This window comes from Octopus bimaculoides, chromosome 4, assembly GCF_046866305.1.
Source record: "Octopus bimaculoides isolate indiv1 chromosome 4, ASM4686630v1, whole genome shotgun sequence".
NCBI classification, from domain to species: domain Eukaryota; kingdom Metazoa; phylum Mollusca; class Cephalopoda; order Octopoda; family Octopodidae; genus Octopus; species Octopus bimaculoides.
The window spans coordinates 124,375,095-124,399,402 of NC_142931.1; the positions used below are offsets into that span (position 1 = coordinate 124,375,095).

The 24,308-nt window shown below is 35.2% G+C and overlaps 1 protein-coding gene across 1 annotated transcript in view; it reads left to right on the top strand.

Moving 5' to 3' along the window:
* Window positions 1-24,308, top strand: part of LOC106881176 (tetratricopeptide repeat protein 7B) — a 150,244-nt gene that overhangs the window by 69,247 nt on the left and 56,689 nt on the right. Inside the window, exons 10-12 of the mRNA XM_089351411.1 lie at window positions 5,867-5,971; window positions 6,481-6,653; window positions 14,640-14,712. Coding sequence (XP_089207537.1) covers window positions 5,867-5,971; window positions 6,481-6,653; window positions 14,640-14,712 — 351 coding nt within the window. The remainder of the gene's footprint in view (window positions 1-5,866; window positions 5,972-6,480; window positions 6,654-14,639; window positions 14,713-24,308) is intronic.

The following is a 24,308-nucleotide window of genomic DNA, read 5'->3' on the forward strand; positions in this document are numbered from 1 at the left end:
GTAGCAATCACCAAGTCAGGGAGTGAGGGACCCAACTGAAGGCTTTATACGCACACACAAACACACATATCACTTCTCTCATGGTGTTGACATGCGGTTGCATTGGTTGGACATAGCTTGGCAGGCTGTCTGCTGACATTTTGTTGGACTTGTTTGCAAGAAGGCATATTAATTCCCTATTCAATTTCCGTTGGCCATCAGCTTTGTTGATTTCAAATTACTGGACATCTGTCTTCTTATGTTTTTCCCATGATACTGTTCTGGTAGTAGTGGTAGTGATAATAATAACAGCAGTAACCTTCCAGCTCCCTTTTTCTTCAATGGTTGCGACAATTTCTTTGACTTGAAATGCTTATGTATGCCCCTGGACATGTATAAATAATGCCAGTGTATCTGTGTATCTATGTGCATATATATGCAAATAAATGTACCTATCTGTGTGGCTGTCTGCCTGCCTGCCTGCCTGCCTGCCTTTGTGTGTGTGTGTGTGTGTATGTGTGTAATTGTATGTATATATATATATATATATATATATATATATATATATATATATATATACACTCACACACATATATGTATGTAAGTGTGTATGTTTATGAATATACATATCAAACTCTGTATACACAATGCATATGTGCTTGCTTGTATGTGTGTGAGAGTTTATAGTTGGCCACATGGGTGGGCACATAGATGTGAATTTATAGGTGTCTGTGTGTGAGAGAGAGAGAGAGAGAGAGAGAGAGAGTGAGTGAGAAAGAGAGAGACAGAAAGAGAGAGGGAGAGAGAGAGAAAATTAGTACACATGTATCTAGAGATTTACTAATCTCTTGAGGGAAAAGAATGAAAGGGAAGCGCACAGCTACAGAATATCTACATACCTAGATATGATAACACACAAGAACAAGTGACAAGCAGACTTGTTCCTGCATGCATGCATACACGCACTCATGCATGCATACACGCACTCATGCATGCTTACATATAGATGCATATTACACATATGGATGTATATGTATAATTGTGTACACTCACCACCTGTGTTCATAGACACTAGTCAAGTGAAACAAAAATATAAAACTTCAACTCCAGCAAAACAAAGATATACCCAGAACACACTCGCACGCACACAGTCACTCACACATATCCTGAAAAGTATAGCTACAATAACGAAACCTAGCATATCCAGTTTGGATATAGGGTAACATATGTGGAGCAACATTGTTGAGATCATGAATAACAATGGAAGATTCTGACAAATCAAGAAATTGGTAAACCAGTTAGTCAAGTAATAGATTAGTTAATTGGTTAATTAGTTAACTCAGAGTCTAATAATAATAAGCAAAAGAAGTGAAATAGAACCAGTGTATGTGTTCAATGTGTTCAATATATATATATATATATATATATATATATATATATATATATATATATATATATATATATATATATATATATACACACATACGCATGTACATACATACACAGGGTGTTTGGATAGTAAAAAAGCCCTTGGATTGTTAAAAAGGCCCTCCCAAAATACAACATCTGTTGCAACACATAATTTCATATCAAGAATCTTTCAAAGTATATGCAAGATATATATATATATATATATATATATATCTCATCATACGGTGTTTGCATGTGTATGCATGTGTGTATTTATGTGTACATATATATGTGTGTGTGTGTATTGTGTACATATATATTTGTGTGTGTGTGTATTGTGTATGTATATATGTATATCTATCTGTCTGTCTGTCTCTCTCTTTATATATATATATATATATATATATATATATATATATAAAATATATATATATATATATACGCATAAATAGAGAAAAGGATAAAGAGAACAATGGCAGAGTTAGAAATATATTTTATGGATAGAGTCTATTCTTTATCCTTTTCTCTATGCATACACACGCTAATACACGACTTATAATCCCCAATCCTGTTTATACAACGAATGGGGCATAACTAGCCGGTATACAGCACTTACTCGGTATTACCTGTATTTTTGGGTTTAATTAAATCCAATACCCTATTTTTGGGTTTAATTAAATCCAATACCCTTCTTAACCTTATATATATATACACACACACACACACATGCACATACATACACAAGGTGTTTGGATAGTTTGCATAAAAGGAAAAGAAAGCACAATATTTCATCCAAAAATAAAAGTATTTTTAAAAAGTCCAAAAATATCAACTAGATTATGGCTGGGAGATAACAGTTTACTCAAAGTAGCTGTCTTCATCTTTTGCCACAGTCTCAACACAGCTCTGGAGACCGGTGCATGCATTCTTCACTATGTTCCTGGGAAGATCTTGAAACACTTCCTTGATCTTGACTATCAGCCTGGTGTTAGTGTTGCAGGCAGAACAGGAGTATTTCCTAACTGCAACCTACACATATTAATCCATGGGATTAGAATTGGGGGAATTAAGAGGCCAGAAAGTGGGACTGGTGTAGTTGTAGAATTTCCCTGACAACCACTTCTGACACTTTCTGGAGGCAAGCTACACCAGGCTCCAATCTGATTTGGCAGAGTTTCTACAGCTGGATGCCCTTCCTAACGCCAACCACTCTGAGAGTGTAGTGGGTGCTTTTACGTGCCACCGGCACGAAGGCCAGCCAGGAGGTACTGGCAATGGCCACGTTCGAAATGGTGTATTTTACGTACCACCTGCACAGGGGCCAGTCCAGCAGTACTGGCAACGAACTCGCTCGAATGTCTTTTCACGTGCCACTGGCACAAGTGCCAGGAAGGCGACGTTGGTAATGGCCACGCTCAAATGGTGCTATTTACCTGATATCATTTCTAATTTGTGTAAGTTGGACCTTTTTGTATATAAACATATATATTTTTTTTGTATTTAATGTATTTAATATTCTCTGGATTAAAGTTTTGTCAGTGAATATGTTGCTGTTTCATAGTGATGAAAATATTTCGACACAAATGTAAATTAAATGTTGAAGTGAAACTAACAGTCTTTGTGTGTTCTTGAATGGCTTACAAATATCTCCCACACTGCAATTGTTTATATATATATATATAATTACTTATATATTCATATGTTTGAGTAAATTGTTCGTGCCAGTGGCATGTAAAAGCACCCACTACACTCTTGGAGTAGTTGGCGTTAGGAAGGGCATCCAGCTGTAGAAACTCTGCCAAATCAGATTGGAGCCTGGTGTAGCCATTTGGTTTCACCAGTCCTCAGTCAAATTGTCCAACCCATGCTAGCATGGAAAGTGGACGTTAAACGACGATGATGATGATGATGATGTTTGCGTATATGTGTGTATACATACAGAGTGTTTGGGCTAAATTCAACAGTTTGCATAAAAGGGAAAAACACAATATCCCATTCAAAAATAAAAGTATTTAAAAAAATCAAAAAATATCAACTAGATTATGACTGGGAGAGAACAATTTACTCAAAGTAGTTGCCCTCATCTTCCATCACGGTTGCAAGATGTCTCTGGAATCTGGCACATGTATTCTCCACTGTGTCCCTGGGAAGATCTTTGAATGCCTCCTTGATTTTGGTCACCAGCATGCCTTGGTGTTGCAGGCAGAGTGGTTGGTGTCTTTTGAAACCACGCTCACACATAATAATCCATGGGATTATAATCAGGGTAATTAGGAAACCAGAAATTGGGGGCTGTGAAGTCATAGAAATTATCTGACCATCACTTCTGACTCTTGGCAAGGAGCTGAATTGTGCTACCATACTTATGGCCTTCTAGCAGTAAACCTCTCCAGTCAAAGATAGGACCACAGACACCTGCAACTTCACATAACCATGTGAATTGAGCCTAAGGTGCCATTCAAAGATGCGGGGGTGAATTCTGGCATGCAGACGCAGTCAGAATGTCTGCCATGTCCTTTCATGTGGGCCACAGCTTTGTAGTCTCCATTACAACTGTCCATGTCACATCTTACAACCTTTACAGTGTCCACAGAACATTGAGCAGCTGTGATAATCTTGGTATTATGATACCTGGCGTGAACCATCATGACGCAGATAATTCTTTCCAATATTCAGATGGCTTCCAGCCCTCCATGTCAGTTAACTTCTTCTCAACTGAGCCTTTAACCATTATTCTATTCAACACTGTTGACTGTTCACCTACACTGCTCCTGAAAAAAGGAGATATAAAAAAAAGTTGTTAAATTTAGTCTGAACATCCTGTATATATTTGTGTGTGTATGTATATATGTATGTGTATTTATACAGGATTGTATATATGTGTACACACACACACATACACACACACATGCATACATACACACACACACATACACATACATACATACCAACATAGTTGTATATGTATAATGTATAAAACACTCTTTTGAAAAACCAACCTGTTTGACTTGTCTGTTACTTTAAGCTCATTTAACAATTGAGTCATTTCTTTGTCTCCAAGTATTTTGAGCTCATGAAAAAGATTATTAAAAGCTTAATGGTTCTAACATTATTCACATAATATCTAGATTATGTTGTTTTTCTTATTGTTGTTAAGGCTTGGGAACAGTTGTCAGTAAGGTATGGTAGGATGGTAGTATACACTGAAGCACTTAGTGATCACAGAAAAACAGAGTATACCTCCCACTCTATTGCTTAGTTATCTAACTAGATTCCTGTTAAATTTTAACATACTTATCCTATCAAATATATTCTTTTTTGTATGTTGTGGGTGGCTTTGATTTAATCACTGTCATATGAAAGTAGTCAATGGAACCTGTTATATTATTCTTCAGAACTAAATACTATTGTTATATCTGACTCAGTGACATTTTACTATTTACCTACATTGAGGTGGTTTGGTTATCGTAGCAGTTAATACTTGGAATTCTGTTAGTCAAGACTTTAGTGTTATTGTTGCTGTACTATTTTATAAGAATGACACAATCTGCAAAATTTTATCATTGCACTTTTTAAAATATCAACTCAACATAAATATCAGCAGAGATGCTTTTTCTTTTTTTTTTTTCAATTCTCAAGTTATTTAATATTTTCCAATCATTTTATCTCAGTTTGTATCAATAAATAATAACCGTGGTCTTGCCCCAAGTATTCAGTTTGTAAAACCAAAATAAACTTTAACCTTTTAGCATTTAAACCAGCCATATCCGGCCGAAATATTCTACCTATTTTAAAATCCAAACTTGCCAGATCTAGCTTCTCACACCTATCCTTCAGTGTCATTCTAAAAATAACATTCACATCATCCAAATCTCAAAGTTACAAGATAATGCATGATTAATTCAAAATAATGTGAATAAATATGCATTATATTTGATAGAGTAATCTGAATGCTAAAATATTAATATTTTCAATACCAACAGTTCTGATATTGCTATTAATTCCATAATACTAGCCCATCCAAACTGCTTGTATTAAAGTGTTCATATTTAAATGAATATCTCAATTGAAATCTTATTATTACATAAATAATATAAGTTCTCATTATCAATTAACATCTTTTGTTGTATTCTACCTATCAGCTGAATGACCAGCTATTTTATTAAACCTTTTCAGAGTCTTGATTGTTTTGAAAATTAATTAATGTACACAGGTCGTCTAGACTAGCTATAAAATAATAGATCATGGAAAGTTTAAGAAATTAGTAAATGTGGGAACAACTTCTTGGTAAATATTAATGTAGATAATGAACTAAGAAAAGTGTTATTGCTTTGGTAATCTTTTCTGTTATGAGAAATTTATCAGAAAAATGTTTTTTCATATATGTCAAAATTATACTAAAATTCTTAAAATTTTCTTATTTTTACCATTAAAAATAACTTAAATCTTTCTCTTTTATATTTCCCTTTGCTGTTAGTATAGCCGTGCAGTACTGGTGCTAAATGAGTGTGCTCGGCAGCAACCAAAGAACCCAGCTCTACTGTTGCAAGCAGCGCGCATCTGCATAGAATACCTCTATCAGGTGAGTGCAGGAATTTCATACACTTCTTTTTTTCATCTTTTAAAGATTATAACTAATGAGATAAGGCATTGCTATTATAGACTGTTGGGACAGATCTTCTAGCTTGGGTGAGAGGTATGACAAAGTTAGTGTTGTTAAATTTAGAGTTTGGAGAATTAGAAGTTAGTATTTGGTAAGTTTATACAAATGGAAACAGATGAGTACTATGTGGGTGATTGAATTGTCCTACTTCTGTATTTTACTGGTATTTGTTTTATCAGTCCTAAATGAAGACATGCAAAGTTGATCTTGGTGGGATTTGAACTCTTGAATAAAAGGGAATGAAGTTAAACACTAAAATCTAAAAACGAGAAAACAGTTCTGAACACTATTGTCTTATCAATTTTTACGATATTTGTGTTAAATTCATTTCATTTCCCCACCTTTTTTTTTATCTGTCTGAAGGTATGAAACAATCTACATACATTAGCATGGAATCTTTTATTTATTTATTTATTTATTCATTTCAGTATAATGAGGGGATTGACTTTGCTGAACGAGCTATAGCCATTGAGGGGGACCATCCCCTCCGGTCACGCATCTATGTTATGATGGGTGTCGGCTACAGTATGAAGGCCAATGATATGAAAATGCAAGAAGAACGACAGAAACAAAACAGAAACGCCATGAACGCTTTCTATAAGTAAGTGGGTTTTTTTTTCACGATCACTTTGTTAAGAGCAAATGCTTTGCTCATGACCTTTATTAGGATCTCTAAAACTGGTAAGAGTGGAGGAGGTATTCTTATACTTATGTGCTAGTGACATGTAAAAGGCACCTGTGCCAGTGGCACGTAAAAGGCACCTGTGCCAGTGGCACGTAAAAGGCACCTATGCTGATGATATGTAAGAGGCACCTGTGCTGGTGACATGTAAAAGACACCTGTGCCAGTGACACGTAAAAGGCACCTATGCTGATGACATGTAAGAGGCACCTGTGCTGGTGACATGTAAAAGGCACCTGTGCCAGTGACACGTAAAAGGCACCTATGCTGATGACATGTAAGAGGCACCTGTGCTGGTGACATGTAAAAGACACCTGCGCCAGTGACATGTAAAAGGCACCGTGCCAGGACATGTTAGAGGCACCTGTGTCAGTGACATGTGTAAGGCACCTGTGCTGGTGACACATAAAAAGCCTCCATGCTGGTGACACATAACAAACACCCAGTGCACTCTATGGAGTGAATGGTGTTAGGAAGGGCATCCAGCCATAGAAACAGATTGGAGCCAGATGCACCTCTCTGGCTTACCAGTTCCAGTCAAACCATTTAAGCCATGCCAGCATGGAAAACAGATGCTAGATTATGATGATGACGATGAGATCTAATCCAGATGTTTAGATCTAGAGGAACCCAGTAAGCAGGTGATGGTTGACAGATTTTTTTTTTGTTTTTTATCTTGACCCCTAAGATTCATAAAGCTGGTTACCTGGTTTTCCATGGTGTTAAATGACAGAGATCACATCATTTTTCCTGAAGAGGATGCCAGTTCCCTGCAGGGTTCAAGGCAAACAGTTTTTAGGGGAAGAGACAAATCAATTACATTGACCCCAGTTCTGGAATGGTGCTTTACTGTATCACCTCCCCCAAGGGATGAAAGCCAAATTTGACTTCTGCAGGATTTGAACTCAGAACATAAAGAGCTGGAAGAAATGCTGTTAAGCATTTTGTCTGATGAGCTTATGATTCTGCTAGCTCACTGCTTTATGCAGATTAAGTTTACCACCTTATTATATTTACAAATGGCATACATTGTTCTGTATAATAATGCTTGCTACTAGAGACTGCCTCAGAGAATCATATTTCAAGTGAAATTTCATCAGTGAACCCCAGTGAAGCTACTACAGCTGTGGACTCATTGGTTGGAACTGGTTCAACTCATCTTCGGTGTATGTTGATTCAAGTTGTTCTGTTCATTTAGACAATAAAGGCTGCTAATTAATATTTCATATTTTGGTTACTGTTGTTGTCATTGACTTCATCATCGTCCCTACCATTCAGTCATTCCTTTATTCATTAATCTACTTTACTCCTACTATATCAGCTGTTATAAATATCCCGATTTCCTCCTTGTCCCACTGCTTGCTGGGACCTGCTAATTATGTATATTGCTTCATTTAGTGATATTTAGAGAACTTATTGTTTTCAGCTGGTGATTCACCATCATCATCATCATTGTTTTTTAACATCCACTTTTCCATGTTCGCATGGGTTGGACAGAATTTGTTGTGGCAGGTTTTTTTCTATGTCTGGATGTTATTCCAGTTGCCAATCCTTCCCTGTTTCCAGGCAAAGTAATGTGTCTCCATACCAGACATGAAAATAACAATCATTTACAACTATTGCACAAAGTCTGGTCAAAGAACAACATGTACACACATACACATACATACACACATGCACACACATGCACACATATACACACACATGCACATACACACACATGCACACACATACACACACATATGTGTATGCACACCTGCGTGTGCATACATGTACTCATGCACATGTACTCATGCACATGTACTCATGCACATGTACTCATGCACATGTACTCATGCACATGTACTCATGCACACACTCAAGCATGCACATGCACTCATGCATACACGCATGCATGTACACATGCACACACACACACACACACGTACACACACACATGTACACACACATGTACACACACACACACATGCGCACGCATACAACTTCTTTCAGTTGCCACCTAACATGGCTCATACCTGCTTTGCTATATATCCATGGCACTTTTTGCTCAGCAGGATTTCTCCATTTTCATCACAGGTCCATATTAATAAGGCCACATCAAGTGGCTGATTTCTTTAATGCCAAGCTGCATTCCCAGTTTATTTGTACCCTTACCATTCATTCAGGTTTACATTGCTCATATAATGGATCATAATTTTAGAAATAAATTGCTCAGAAATGCCATCTACATGAAAAACATTCAAGTTAGTGGATACCATATTTAATGAAGTGAGCGTTAAAAGCCAATTAGAAATAATTAAATGGTGAGAAAATACAAAATTAGACAGTTATATTATTTTAATTATATTCACAAGTATGGGAGACAGCTTTGGATATGTTTATATGCTATTAGACCTCCTTGACAAAACCTAGACTTCACCATACTTACAGAAGTATTGATAAGAGAATCACTTACATTTATGGGTAGTTTTGTACAGTAGTTAATGGGCACAAGTATGGTTGTGTGGTTAAGATATTTACTTCCCAATCACATGGATTTGGGTTCAGTCCCACTGTATAGCACCTTGGGCAAGTGCTTTATACTATAGTCTTGGGCTGACCAAAGCCTTGTGAGTGGATTTGGTTGAAAGAAGCTTGTTGTGTGTGTGTGTGTGTGTGTGTGTGTTTGTGGCTCCTTGTCTTCTTGACATATAGAGATAAACAAATGTCATCATCATGTTAGTAGTGTCCCTCATTTCCATTCTTCCATTGAAGCATGTCCAGCCATGGGGGAATTATTACCTTGCTTTTGGGCTGGCGAGGGTTGGTAAAGGAAAGGCTTCCAACTGTAGAAAATCTGTTTCAACAAATTCTATCTGACCCATGTAAGCATGGCAAAGTGGATGTTAAAATGATGACAAGTTTGCATAGAAAACTACCAGTCACAGGTGTGACTCGGTGCAGGCATGACTAGGCACAGGTGTAGCTGTGTGGTAAGAAGCTTGCTACCCAACCACATGGTTCAGAGTTCAGTTCCACTATGTGGCAACTTAAGCAAGTGTCTTCTACTATAGCCTTGAACTAACCAAAGCTTTGTGAGTGGATTCGGTAGATGGAAACTGAAAGAAGCCCATCATATGTGTGTGTGTGTGTGTGTGTGTGTGTGTGTGCATGTGTGAGTGTATGTGTGTGTTTCTTTGTGTCTGTGTTTGTCCTCTATCACCGCTTGACAACTGGTGCTAGTGTGTTTGTGTCCTCATAACTTAATAGATTGGCAAAAGAGACAAATGGAATAATACCAGGCTTAAAAAAAAAAAAAATAGATAAGTACAGGGGTTGATACATTCGACTAAAAATTCCCCAGCATGGCTGCAGTCTGATGACTGAAACAAGTAAGATAAAAGATAAGAAAAAAAGATGTTTTAAAGAATAAATTAACACCAGCATCTTTATTACCAATCGGGATCTTGATCATGGTGGTGGTGGTGGTGGTGGTGGTGATGGTGATGGTGATGGTGATGATGATGATTGTGGTGATGCTTATATGTTATATCTTTTCTACAGTCTCCTTTGCTCATAAATTGTAGCATTTCTCCTCAGATTACCCTTAATTTCCTGCCTACAATCTGTTTTATCTGATGGAAGAGATATCTGTTGTTAAAATCAAGTAACAATGGAAGGCACTGCTTACATTTGTATTGTGAATTGGCAGATCTGGTTTTTGATTATGTCCCTTTATATTCTGAGTTCGAATCTTACTCGGATTAACTTGGCTTTTCCTCCTCCTCAGCTTTAATAAAATAAATAACGAAGTACTTGGGTTGAGATAATCAGCTTAAACTTTCAAGGGTTAGGGTTAGGGTCTACAGTTATGCTGCTGCAGCATAACTGTAGACTAGTGATTGAAACTTGTAATGTAATGTGTGTGTGTGTGTGTGTATGTATGACTACATCTTCCTTCTGTAAGATATTGGTTTCAAATCTTAGCACAAAACCAGCAATTACAGGGGAGGAGGTAAATCAATCATATCGACACCAGTACTCCACTGGTACTTATTTTATCATCACCACCCCCACAAAAAAAAAAGAAATACAATGAAAAGCAAAGTTGACCCAAGCAGAATTTGAACTCAGAATGCAAAGACAGATGAAATGCTGCCTCAGCATTTTGCCTGGTGTGCTAAGAATTCTGTCAACTTGCTGTTTTCCTTCTGTAAGACATTAGGGTTTGATTTGAGAGGTTTCTAGCAGGTTGAGTGACCACATTGAGGCTTCTTTGTTGACCCATTCAAATAAACTGTAACTTGCACCCTAAACCTTTTCGTAGTAATCATCATTATCATCATCATCGTTTAACGTCCGCTTTCCATGCTAGCATGGGTTGGACGATTTGACTGAGGACTGGTAAAACCGGATGGCAACACCAGGCTCCAATCTGATTTGGCAGAGTTTCTACAGCTGGATGTTCTTCCTAACGCCAACCACTCAGAGAGTGTAGTGGGTGCTTTTATGTGTCACCCGCACGAAGGCCAGTCAGGCAGTACTGGCAACGGCCATGCTCAAAATGGGGTATTTTATGTGCCACCTGCACAAGAGCCAGTTCAGGGGCACTGGCAACGATCTCACTCGAAAATCCTACGAAGGCCAGTCAGGTGGTACTGGCAACAGCATGTCACCACATATATTTCATTCAGCTTTTTTGTTTAATTGAAAACTTTCCTTTGTTTATATCGGAAACCTGGGATCAATGCATTCCAGCTATGACCATCCCATCGTTTTGCATAATCTGTGACAACATTGTATCATTTCCTTTTTGAGTGGTAAGAGATAATTTGAACAAGATTGGCTACTTTTACTCTTAGGTTGAGTTACCACAGAAAACACTTGGGCTGTGTTCATAATCTTTACAGGTTCTCCTGTGCAGGAAACTAACGGTGATATAATACTAGCACTATTGTGTAATTAATGACTGTTTTTTTATATTCATTTATTGATGGGCTGGTTTATTTGCTGGAGCAAATGATGATGATGATAGTATTAATGATTTCTATATTTTGTTACAAGAATAAACAAGAAGAGAAATGTTACAACAAAAATACTAAATTATTTCAGTACAGTAAAATAATAGATAGAAAAACATTGGTGCAGGCATAGTTGTGTGATTAAGAAGTTTGCTTTGCAGCCATATGGTTTTGGATACAGTCCCACTTCACAGCGCTTTAGGCAAGTGTCTTCAGGTATAGCCCCAAACCAACCAGTGCCTCCTGACTGAATTTGATCGACAGAAACTGTGTATAAGCCTGTCATATATATGTGCGTGTGTATATATATACTATATAAATGTGAGTGTATGTATGTATGTATGCATGCATGTATGTCATTGAAAGGTTCTGAAGCAGTGTGTCCATGAGGAAAATGGATTTGATTTTTGAAATGTACTTCCCAAAGGAGAAGGTTTTCAATAAATATTAATCAAAAAACATGATTTATTACGAGAAATAATTCAACTTTCAGATCACCAAATCTACCTATCTCTATATTTCCTATCTGTTTATTACACTTTCCCCCTCTTTATATATATTTATCACACTTTCTCTCTTTCTTTCTCTGTATATGTATATATATCTCTCACACCTGCTGCTCCCACCCCTCTCTTGATATGACATGTAATTGCTTTCATTTTGTTTAAAACTTCATTGATGTAATATTTTTACTTTCATTTTGTGATAGACAGCTATCATGCAGAAAATGCTAGCTTCCAAATCCTATTTTCTGATTGGGTTAAAATGACCAAACTTTAAACCTTAATATTAAAAAAAATATTTAAAATATTTAAATATTAAAAAGAAAATTCAAATATTAAAAAAAAAAAAAATTCCGGAATAAATGAATCACAAAATTAGTTTCAGCATGAAAAGTTAATGTCTGCTTCTGAACTGCTCATCCAACCACCTAAGTACTTGAAGTCTTCTGTAACATTTAATTTGGAACTGCTCAAAGCAAATAGTTCAGTATAACTTGATTAGTTGAAAGACATGTATTTCATTTTCTTGACATTGTGTGCAGTCATATTTTAGCTGCTGATGTTTCTACTCTGCTGAGCAGCTGTTGAGCTTGATCTGTTTCATTAGATATGAGTGCTATATCATCTGTGAAGTCAAGATCAGGAAGGCACAGCCTGTCACAAACTAAAGAAAGTCTGGAACTCTAAATTGCTCAGGCAAGTCAAAATCATTGCAACTGTCAAATCATTGCTATTATCTGGCAGTGACACATGGACACTGACAATGAAATTATCAAATGGGATAAATGGATGCTACGAATAGCCCTAAATGTGAAATGGCAGTGACATGTGACAAATGAATACCTTTATGGTGACCTGCTGAAAATTAGTGAGAAGATCAGGAAGCACAGCTGCAACTGTCTGGTCATTGTGTGCACCACCCTGAGCTGGCAGCATCCAAATTAGTCTTGTGGAACCCACTTCATGGTAATGTAAGAAGAGAAAAACATTATTCACACTTACATCAACAACTTGATTGCAGACACTGGCCTGAAATGTATCCAGGATATCGAGCCAGTGAAGTTGGATCGAGAAGTGTGGCGGGTAAAATTTGTTGCTGCAGCCTGGGTTGGAACCTGGTCATAATATCATCATCATCATTATTTAATGTCCATTGTCCATGCTGGCATGAGTTGGACGGTTTGATCTGGGCTGGTAAGCTGGAAGGCTGCACCAGACTCCAGTCTGATTTGGCATGGTTTTCTATGGCTGGATGTCCTTCCTAAAGCCAGTGTCTTTGAGAGTGCAATGAGTGCTTTTATGTTCTATTGGCACAGGTGCCATTTGCATGTCACCAGTATCTGCCACAACTGCAATTTTGCACAGCTTAGTGGGTTTTCTTCTCAAGCACAACATAATGCCAAAGGTCTCGGTCATTGCCTCCATGAGGCCCAACACTTGAAAGGAACTCAGCCACTTTGCCTCCGTGAGGCCCAATGCTTGAAAGGTGCTTTTTACGTGCATGGGTGCCAGTTACATGACACCAGCATCAGCCATGATTACGATTTCACTTTGCGTGATGGGTTTTCCCAAACACAGCATATTACCAAAGGTCCCGGTCACTAGTCATTGCCTCCATGAGGCTCAAAGTTTGAAGATCATGCTTCACCACTTCGTGCCATGTCTTCCTGGGTCTACCTCTACCACAGATTCCCTCCACAGTTAGAGATCGGCACTTTTTTACACAGCTGTCGTCTTCTATAAGCATCACATGACCATGCCAGAAAAATTAGTACTGGAGTTGATTTGTTCAACTAAACCTTTCAAGACTGTGTCTGCAGTCTGCGATCCTACAACTGCGAGTCCGCTGCCCTAACCACTGGGCCATTGCACCTCCACTCTACTATTAAAAAAATAATTACTTGAATTGGTGAGCTAGTAATGGCCTGTATCAGCAAGAATTGTATAGGAATTAAACTGAAGTACCTGAAACTTTAGTCATTCTTGCTCTGCATTACTCACTGTAAATTGGTGAATATCTTCAACAAATATTCAAAGATTCTGTTTGACATGTTTCTGCTAAAAACTTTCTGTTTTTCTCTCATTTTGAAAGTATTTTAATTTTCTATTGAAGAGTGAAAAAATTTTATCTCTTGAAAATCCTTGAGATTCTTCTCTCATGTACAAATAATACTGAACCCCCCCCCCCCTCCCACCAAAAAAAACCCTCAAAAAACAAAGCAATCTTTCTGGATATCAAGAATTATTCTGCTGACTAGCATTTCTTCTTTTTTTTTTAAGCAGTGCCTTCAGCTATAATTCTATAAATTTTCAGAAGAGTCTAACTTTTCTTGTTTGTTTGTGTGTGTGTATGTATGTGTACATTTTTAAAGCTTTCCAATATTTTTATTTGTTCTCTTCAGAGCATTTCAAGAAGATCCTAATGATTTCCTAGCATCATTCCATTTGGCATTACAATTAGCAATCCAACGACAGGTCAGTGCCTTAATCTATTTATAATCTCTGTCAACTTGTTTCTTCTGTTACTATATATAAAAATTACATGAGATAGATAAAAAAGTCATTATTTTATAACTGGCAGTGGTAAAGCATTATAAGACTTAAATTTTACTCACTGCTAAAGCAATTGTTTATTTTTTTATTCATATTTTATTATTCATTCACTTGGAATACAAGTATAGTTTAGATTAAATCTTTAAACACCTTTATATATATATATATCTGTAAAAATATGTGACACTTATTCAGTAGCCATGATAAAACTCCGAGTTTCGGATGCCGGGGTGGGAACCCACGCCACCATCTTTTCAGTTATCTGGTCCTCAGAGTTTTACCATGGCTACCGAATAAGTGTCATATTTTTACAGATAAATTCCTCTATTTACATAATATCGAGGTCTCTTTCTTTCTTTTGTTGTCCTTTCTATCAATATATATATATATATATATATATATATATATATATATATATATATATATATATATATATATATATATATATATATATATATATATATAGTTTTAGGGAAAATAACCAATTTTCAAGAACTCATCGATGAAAATCCACTATCACATATAGAAAAATTAATAATTAAAAGCACAATAAATGAGTATAATATAAAGTAAAGTAAATATCATAAGATAAATATAATATAATAAATAATAATAATAATAATAATAAATATAATAATAATAATAATAATAATAATTATTGTGCTTTTAATTATTAATTTTTCTATATGTGATAGTGGATTTTCATCGATGAGTTCTTGAAAATTGGTTATTTTCCCTAAAACTATATATATTTTATATATACTTTATCTATAAGGCTCAATTTAATTTTAATATTTTATAAATTGATTTTAATTGAGTTTTTTACCTGTAATTTTGGATTTTGTCCCTAATAATATTATATATATATATATATATATATGTATGTATGTATGTATATATATGTGTGTGTGTTTGTGTGTGTGTGTGAGGCACAATAGCTGTTAGGTACAGGATTATTAACTATGTGGTCATAAATTCACTTTTTACTATTGTCCTTGTGTTGTACTCTATGTGTAATGGACCCACCCAACTCCCACCAGTTTGCTTGAATGAACAAAAAACAGGTTTCTCCTGCTACATAGTTGAGTGGTTAGTGGTAGGAAGGCAGGACATCCAACTGACAAAATAATATTGTATCTCTAAGTAAAAAAATCTAACAAACCAAAAAACAAAAAACATTCCACTCATACAAACATTCAAATGGATATAAAACTGTAACATATTCATTGAGTTTCAGTTATGTATTTGCCATCTCCAGGGTGGAGGAGTTAAAGCTTGGCTATGGTTATGGTTGTTAAACAATAGGGCAAACATTTTATAGTTTGGAAAAAAGGTGTAAATGAGTTGTAGTTTGGGTTAAAGAGTGGCCTTAAGGTCTCTTAGTGCAATATGTAGAGAATGTGCCCTTGGTAAATGCTTCAAACTGAAATTTTTAAAACACTTGATCTGGTCTGTAGCATCATATAGGTATGAACCTTAAAGGTAGCGAACAGTAAGTGACTGAGGGTGTTTGAGATGATGTGCTAGAAGTAAGTACAGTGGATTAGTTGGGCAGCTTGTGGAATAAACAATTCAGTCCTGGAGGAGAGTGGAACAGAATGAGAGTTGGTGATGATGGTCAGATGGTGAGAACTGCATTATTTTGGCCATGTTATCGTGGTTCAGAGCCACTGTGACTACCCACCCTCTCCACCAGGAGCTTGGTGGGTAAAAAAATGGGCTCACTGGTGACAAAGATGGTTAGACTGTGAAAACTGCAATATTTTGGCCTTTATCAGGGCTCAGAACCTCTGTACTCACATCCTCAGGGTCTTGGTGAACAGAAAATAGGCTCATAAGTGACAAAGATAAAAACAGAGCCATGACATGAAGGACTGGATGGGGAGGGCCCTGCAGAGTGTATGACTTCAGAATGGAACTGTAGTATGTGGTGCGATGAATGGTTGGTTGTGACTGAGGGTTGGAGGGCCTCAGCCATGAGGACGGGCATACTTGTCATCAATGTATTTCCTGTAACCATTATTGATGGCTTTTCATTACTAAGCTTTCGCGACATGTTTGTTTGTTCACTAGTAACATCATGGAGATAGAAAATACTTTTCTGGCACTTAACTGTAATAATATAAAAATATGTTTAAAACAAAATCTAACATCCTTACCTCCTAAGCACGCTATCTCTTTGAAAAGCATAGTATTAGATAATTTATGTTCATTCTGAAAGATACAGTGTCCCACTCTGAAAGAGAGAAAGGTAAATATATGCCTTTTTCAGTAACATTTCAAAAGATGGTCTGGTAGGAGCCTAGCAGTTAGGAGGTGAGTGTATGGCATTAGATTTCACTTTAAATACTTGAGCTTTTAAGTTATTATAGTAGAAGTGCTGGAGGAATGTTTCCAGCTTCATAACATTTCTACCAAATAGATAAAGGTGTGTTGTGAAGATTTTCTAGCAAAAAAACTTATTAATAATATGGCAGAAATCTTCTAAGGGATTTGCTATGGATTACTATTACTTGACCTTGTTTAATCTGGCAAAATGGATAATCCCTCAAAATAACCTGGCATGAGTCTGAACCAAGGATGTTGGGAAATTGGTGGTGTACTTGTACTTCATTGGTAATACTTAAAACCATATCAAGTCTGACCTTTTGGCTTGGTTTGGTTTTGGGTATTTTAGGTATGTCAAGGTTCATCTTTTACATATAATGTGTATAGCTTTAAAATGTTTGTACTATATGATTATTGATAATCTGTCTCTTGTATGATTGCCTTTAGCCTTTATTTACATTATGCTTAAAACATTTTTCCATTTATATTATGAAGATGATCAAATTATATATATATATCAATTATAATTGAGGGTAAAATCTATATAGGATTTTATCAAGTAGCTAGCATGTAAAAACCAATTTAGGTAAAAATTAATACAAAGTATTTAATTTTATAAATATAATTATAAAATTATAATGGGGCAACTACCAAGTAAATCCTCATGCTAGAAAAAGATGCCAAATGGCTCTAAAACTACTTTATTAGTCACATTTGATTTGGGTGTAATTTTAATCTAAAGCTGTCTGTGCAAGTAGATGGATAATTTTCATAAAATTTTAGTAGGTAAAGGACGGATAGGCTGGGACCAAGCCAGTTTTTATGTAACATTACTGACCCTCCTAAATGGATCAGAGATCACTTCTCACATATAGGTCCCATTTTTGGCATGTTTTTTTTTACAATTATATCTATTGTATACTAAGATACTCATATGTGTACTTTGAAATTATAGTGGTTTCTCCTGGAACATTAATATATGTTCTTTAAAATTGTGGTTTAGAAGTTCACTTTGCAATCCATTTAATTTAGGTGGATCCCTCTGCATGACCCTGGGTTGACCAATACCTTGTGAGTGAAATTGGTAAATGGAAACTGTATGGAAGCCTGTTGTATACAACTGTGTATGTGATATGTGTGTATGTATGTGTGCACATGTGAATTTTCCTCCATGTGTCTTTGCATTGATACTGATTAATCAGCAGGATTGTTTGTTTTATATCCTGTACAAAAAGCATGTCATGCAGATAGGGCGGTTTAAGGTGCAAAGACTAGTGGAACGAAGTATCTTACTTGAAAACAAATCAGAGTTAGCATGAGGAAGGGCATACAGTTGTAGGATACTGCCTCCAGAAGTCTCATCTATCCTGTAACTGCATGGAAAAAGCAGACATAAAAACAACTGTGATGGTGATAACGTTTATGATGATAATTTCTACTGAAATACCTACTTATGTTCTTCAGAATTACATCTCTAGTAGTTTGTACGGGAACATTAGAAAATGAACTTCCAATCACTAATGAACTTAAAAATTTCCTTGGTGTGACATTATTGAGAGTTTTTAAACATTCTTGCAACTTCATACCTCATAATTAAGTGGGATATATGGCTTGGTTAACTTATCTAATTATTAGGCTATAAATATAACGTGGTAAAAATTCACCAACAGCTTTAGCAAGTTTACATTTCTAGTTGATAACAGCATCACTGGAGTCAATAAAAATGTTCAAGCAGACTTGAAATTATATGGTAGTAGCATAGAGGAATGTTTTAGAATTTTGACGGGTCATTAAGGATGTGTTAACTTTATAATTAATTATTTTGATATATTGAATATCAATGTTGTTTTTGTCACTATTTTTATATTTTTTATTGCAATAAATATTCTTAATAGCTGTAGGAAAATATGTTGGTGCTTGGGTATTCAAGATAGTTACATAAAGTTTATTCCTATATTTACAACTGGATTATGCTAAAAGTATGTATTTCAAATTTCTGAAAACAGCTAATTACTTTTATATTTTTGACTTCCCCAGTGATAAGTTAAGTATTTCTAATTCAACTTTCTGAGTCCTTTTACTATATTTAAGTTGGATATTGTAATATATACATAGGTTTAGCAGGATTTTTTGTATTGAGTGAATTTGTGAGAAGATAGATTAATAAGTATTTAACTGGGAAGTTCCTTTATAACATTTGCTGAATTATTTTGTAACGTGCTTCTTTCATCTTACATGTGTTTGTTAGAAGGTTGTTGAGATACTTAAAATTGTGATGCATCTTTTTGGTTATGTGCTCTGTTGATCAGTGGGCTGGAAAATTTAGCAATCATTTTAAAGACGAACTATTCACATTGTCTAACAGTGCATTTAGTTTGGATAGGAAGAGGCTTTAATATGTTTGTCATGCTATGAGAAGAGAGGAAATTAGGTGTGTTTTTCACACACACACACACACTCACACCATCATCATCATGATCATCATCATCATGATCATCATTTAATGTCTGTTTTTCCATGCTGGCATGGGTTGGACAGTTTAACAGGGGCCGACCAGCTAAAGGGCTGTTCAAGCTCTATGACTGTTTTGGCATAGTTTCTATGGCTGGATGCTCTTCCTAACACCATATATATGTATATATATATATATATATATATATTAAAATGAGATGTCAATGTTATTTTCATTTTTGCATAATTTAGTTTATTCTCCGCACTCTGTATATTGTTGACATGTCTTATTGAATAGTGGTACCACAGTATAATTCACTCTGTATTGAGTATAGTTCAATATGGTTGTTACTAATGAAAATAGAAGGCAGATTGTATATAGTACTTAGAGACCAATCAGTAAACCTAATATTGAACACAGCCTAATGTAGTTGCCATTAAGAAAAATTGTGTTTAAATATCTCCTGAATTGAAAAAATGTTTGGAGTATTTGTTCATAGCATATGCATGGCTGTGTGGTTAAGAAGCTGTGTTGCAGCTATGTGGTTTCAAGTTTAGTCCCTCAGTGAGGCATCTTGGGCTGACTGATGCCTTGTGAGGGAATTTGGTTGATGGAAACTATGTGCAAGCCCATTGTGTGTGTGTGTGTGTATGTGTGTGTGTGTTTGTCTCTACCACTGTATGACAAACAGTATTGTTTTATGTCCCTGTAACTTAATGGTTCAGCAAAAGAGACTGATAGAGTAAGTACCAGACTTAAAAATAAAAAAAATAAGTACTGTGCTTGATTTGTTCAATTAAAGCCCTTCAAAGCTGTGCCCTAGCATGGTTGTAGTCCAATGACTGAAACAAGTAAAAGAAGATAAAAGTAGAAACTTGATGAATAAGTGATGAAATCTTGTTAGAGTTTGTGAATTCGGTTTCAACTTGAGTTCATATGTGCACATATATGCATTTAATGACATATTGAAGCTAACTTCTTCAAAATATATTTTACAATAAAATAGTAGGAAAGATGATGTTTACCGTCCAAAATATTTCCCCATCAGTTCTGCCATAAGATATTTCAACAATTTAGCTGTTTATACAGTAGATCAGTATGTTCATGCTCACATAATTTGAATGAATCAGCAATTTGAAATATCTCCATGTATTATTATTATTATTATTATTATTATTATAGCTGGTTATGTTGTATAATGCTAACCACTCACCTGTGAAATTGTACTGCTACTTATTTTCAGCTTAGTAGATTAGATGTGCTATGTAAATTAAAATGTCTTATCATGGGACAGGAAAGGCTTGAGATAGGTTTTTAAGCTTATTTTCTTTAGGTGCCAGTAATTGAGCCTCCTACCTATGTATTAACTACACTTGGTTTTTTTTTTATATTCCATTTGTCACTGTTGCTTTTTAGGTATGAGAATCTTGTAGTCTTTTTAAAGATTTGTTGTATTTGCCAACTTTTCAGTAGACAAATTACATTTGATTCATTGAGCTACTTAGATATTTCAGCTCAAAACTGTTCAAGAGGTATTGCATGTAAAGTATCAAAATAGGATTTTAATTTGTGACTTAGAATTTGAACCTTCTCATGAGTTAGGCTACTCTGACCTCACTTGGCCTTGATTTCTATCAGGTTTGAGGGTCAAGTTGTTATCACATTAAGATATCAGAATTTCTTCCTGGAACAATCTTTTATAGTTTGCTCTTATAATACGAGTTCATTGGAATCTGTCCAAGATTTTCAAATGTATGATATTGCTTGTTTTTTTGGTTAGGTGCCAACATAATTCCCCATTTGATGTCTGTTGTTTGTTTTGCCTGTTTACAAACTGCTGCAGGCAGATGTCATTTTCAGTAACAAGTGATTTTGCTGACCTCTTTACTGGAAAAAGAATTTGGTAACTAGGTTTACCATAGCATCTGCGTATGTGTGTATGTGAACAAATAGGATATTACTTTTCTTAAAATATTGTAAAAACGTTTATCTGCTATACATTTCCTCAGCTGACCGATCTAGCAACCACATCTAAGATTGAGTTGGTATGTTAGAATTAGTCATTTGGCTATTATTAATTATTCAATCTTGGGTTCATTATACCAAATCTGGCAGTAGATGATAAGTTAAGCTGGAAGACATTATCAGAATGAATAATTGGCTGGAAGAGATCTCATTAATGAAAGGTAATTCTAATTAAAACAAAAAATTATAGGATTAATTATTACCATTTCAACAGGGCTCATCTTACTTTTCTTAAAATATTGTAAAAACAGATGATAGAGGTAGGTTATGTCCTAGTAGTACACTCTCTAGTGATGACTTCACTTTATCTTGGTAACCTAATTAGTATTGATAGAGAAGTCAGTAATAGTTTAGTGAAAAAGATTTAGCGGTTAGAAGATTAGAGAATGTTATTTATTTATAACAAGTGGATGGTTGCAGGTTTGTGTGTCAGTAGTGTGATTCTGTATTCTAGAAGATCAGTGAAGGCTGCACTTAAAAGAGATTATGTGTATTAATCTGGATATTTATTATCAAGAATTTGGTTATTATTATGAATCTGGATATTTATTATTATGCTGAGTTACTGAAGACTGGATCTTAGGATTTACTGTGCCATGTATCTGGAAAATAAATCCTTTTAATTGAAACTGTTATGATGTTGGCCTGGGTGAACCTATTTTCTCATAGCTTTTATTGGGATCTCTGACATTGACACAAATTGAGGGAGGGACATTGTTGATTGAATCAATCCAATACATGCTTGGTACTTATTTTATCAACTCTGGAAGAATGAAAAGCAAAATGTAATCCAGCAGTAATTGATTTTGCAATGTAAAGAAATGTAATTAAATACTACTAGATGTTTTGTCTTGTACACTTTCAATTCTGTCATAATTTGATTTGATTTGGTCAAGCCTTTTGAGAATGTATAAGGAACAGACAGACAGACAGACAAAGACTTTTATATATATATATATATACTAGCAGAAATACCCGGCTTTGCCCGGGTTAAAGAGAATAATGAAATCTAAAAACGCCGTCTAGACTACGCAACACTCAACTGTTAGTAGCTACGATACCATATTTCTACATTAATAACTCTCCAATCCATGCCAGCATGGAACATAGACATTAAGTGGAATGCCAGTCTCTCATCTAGGAGGGCCTTGAAATCAATGTTACCAACTGGGGACTATGTGTGTCGTAGTGATAATAAAAAGACCCAAAGGAGGTCTGCAACGAAATAATTTTACTCAACACTTTGCAAGTGAATCAGTGGAGGCAAAGATGCGTCTCATTTACTTGACAATTTATGCACCACATTGCAGAAATCTGTACCGTTGAATTACAAATAATGCTCATCTGTTATGTTCGGGTTAAAATTTCATCAACATCAAAAATATATGAATTTTGATGGGAGTTATGGCCATTATACATAGAATATAATTTCCAAATTTCATAAAGATTCGTTCAGTATTTTTGACGTAGTTTTGGATAAGAAAACAAATGACTAATGTGTGTGTTTGTGTGCATGTGTTTGTGTGTGATGGGTGTATATATGTATAGATATCTGTATGCATGTATATATATATATATATATATATATATATATATATATATATATATATATATATATATATATATATATATATATATATATATATATTACATGTACATCTATATATATATATATACATCTACACATATGTATACATATACATGTATGCATATAGATCTATATCTATATATATATATTCTTTGCATATACGTGTACATATACATGTATATGTATACATATACATCTCTTTCTCTCTCTTCTCTCTTTCTCTCTCTTTCTCTCTTTCTCTCTCTTTCTCTCTTTCTCTCTTTATCTCTCTTTCTCTCTTTCTCTCTCTTTCTCTCTTTCTCTCTCTCTGAAAGTATCTGTCATTACAGTATCGAAATGTGATTGTTTCAGTTAGTGGAATAACGTGTACATATACATCTATATGTATACATATACATCTCTCTCTCTCTCTTTCTCTCTTTCTCTGAAAGTATCTGTCATTACAGTATCGAAATGTGATTGTTTCAGTTAGTAGAATAGTTTCATTTTTAAAGTGAAAGTATTTGACAGGAGTGTTTTTGTTTCACTTTTGACACGTAATACTTAAATAGTGGAGGAGATATTATGTTGCCGTGGGCTCGAACTCTGCAAGAAGTTAAAATTTTTTTTTGACTAAAACACAACTGGAACCCTAAGTAAGGCATGTGTAAAATTTGAATGAAATTGGTTGCGTAGTTCTCGAGTTTTAGGGATTCACACACACAGACAGACAGACAGACAGACAGACACACATTCTCATTTTTATATATATAGATACATCTACACATGTGTATACATATACATGTATGCATATAGATCTATATATATATATATATCTATGCATATACGTGTACATATACATGTATATGTATACATATACATCTCTTTCTCTCTCTTTCTCTCTTTCTGAAAGTATCGAAATGTGATTGTTTCAGTTAGTGGAATAACGTGTACATATACATCTATATGTATACATATACATATACATCTCTTTCTCTCTTTCTCTCTTTCTCTCTTTCTCTCTCTCTCTCTTTCTCTCTTTCTCTCTTTCTCTCTCTCTCTCTTTCTCTCTTTCTCTCTTTCTCTCTCTCTCTCTCTTTCTCACTTTCTCTCTCTCTCTCTTTCTCTCTTTCTCTCTCTCTCTGA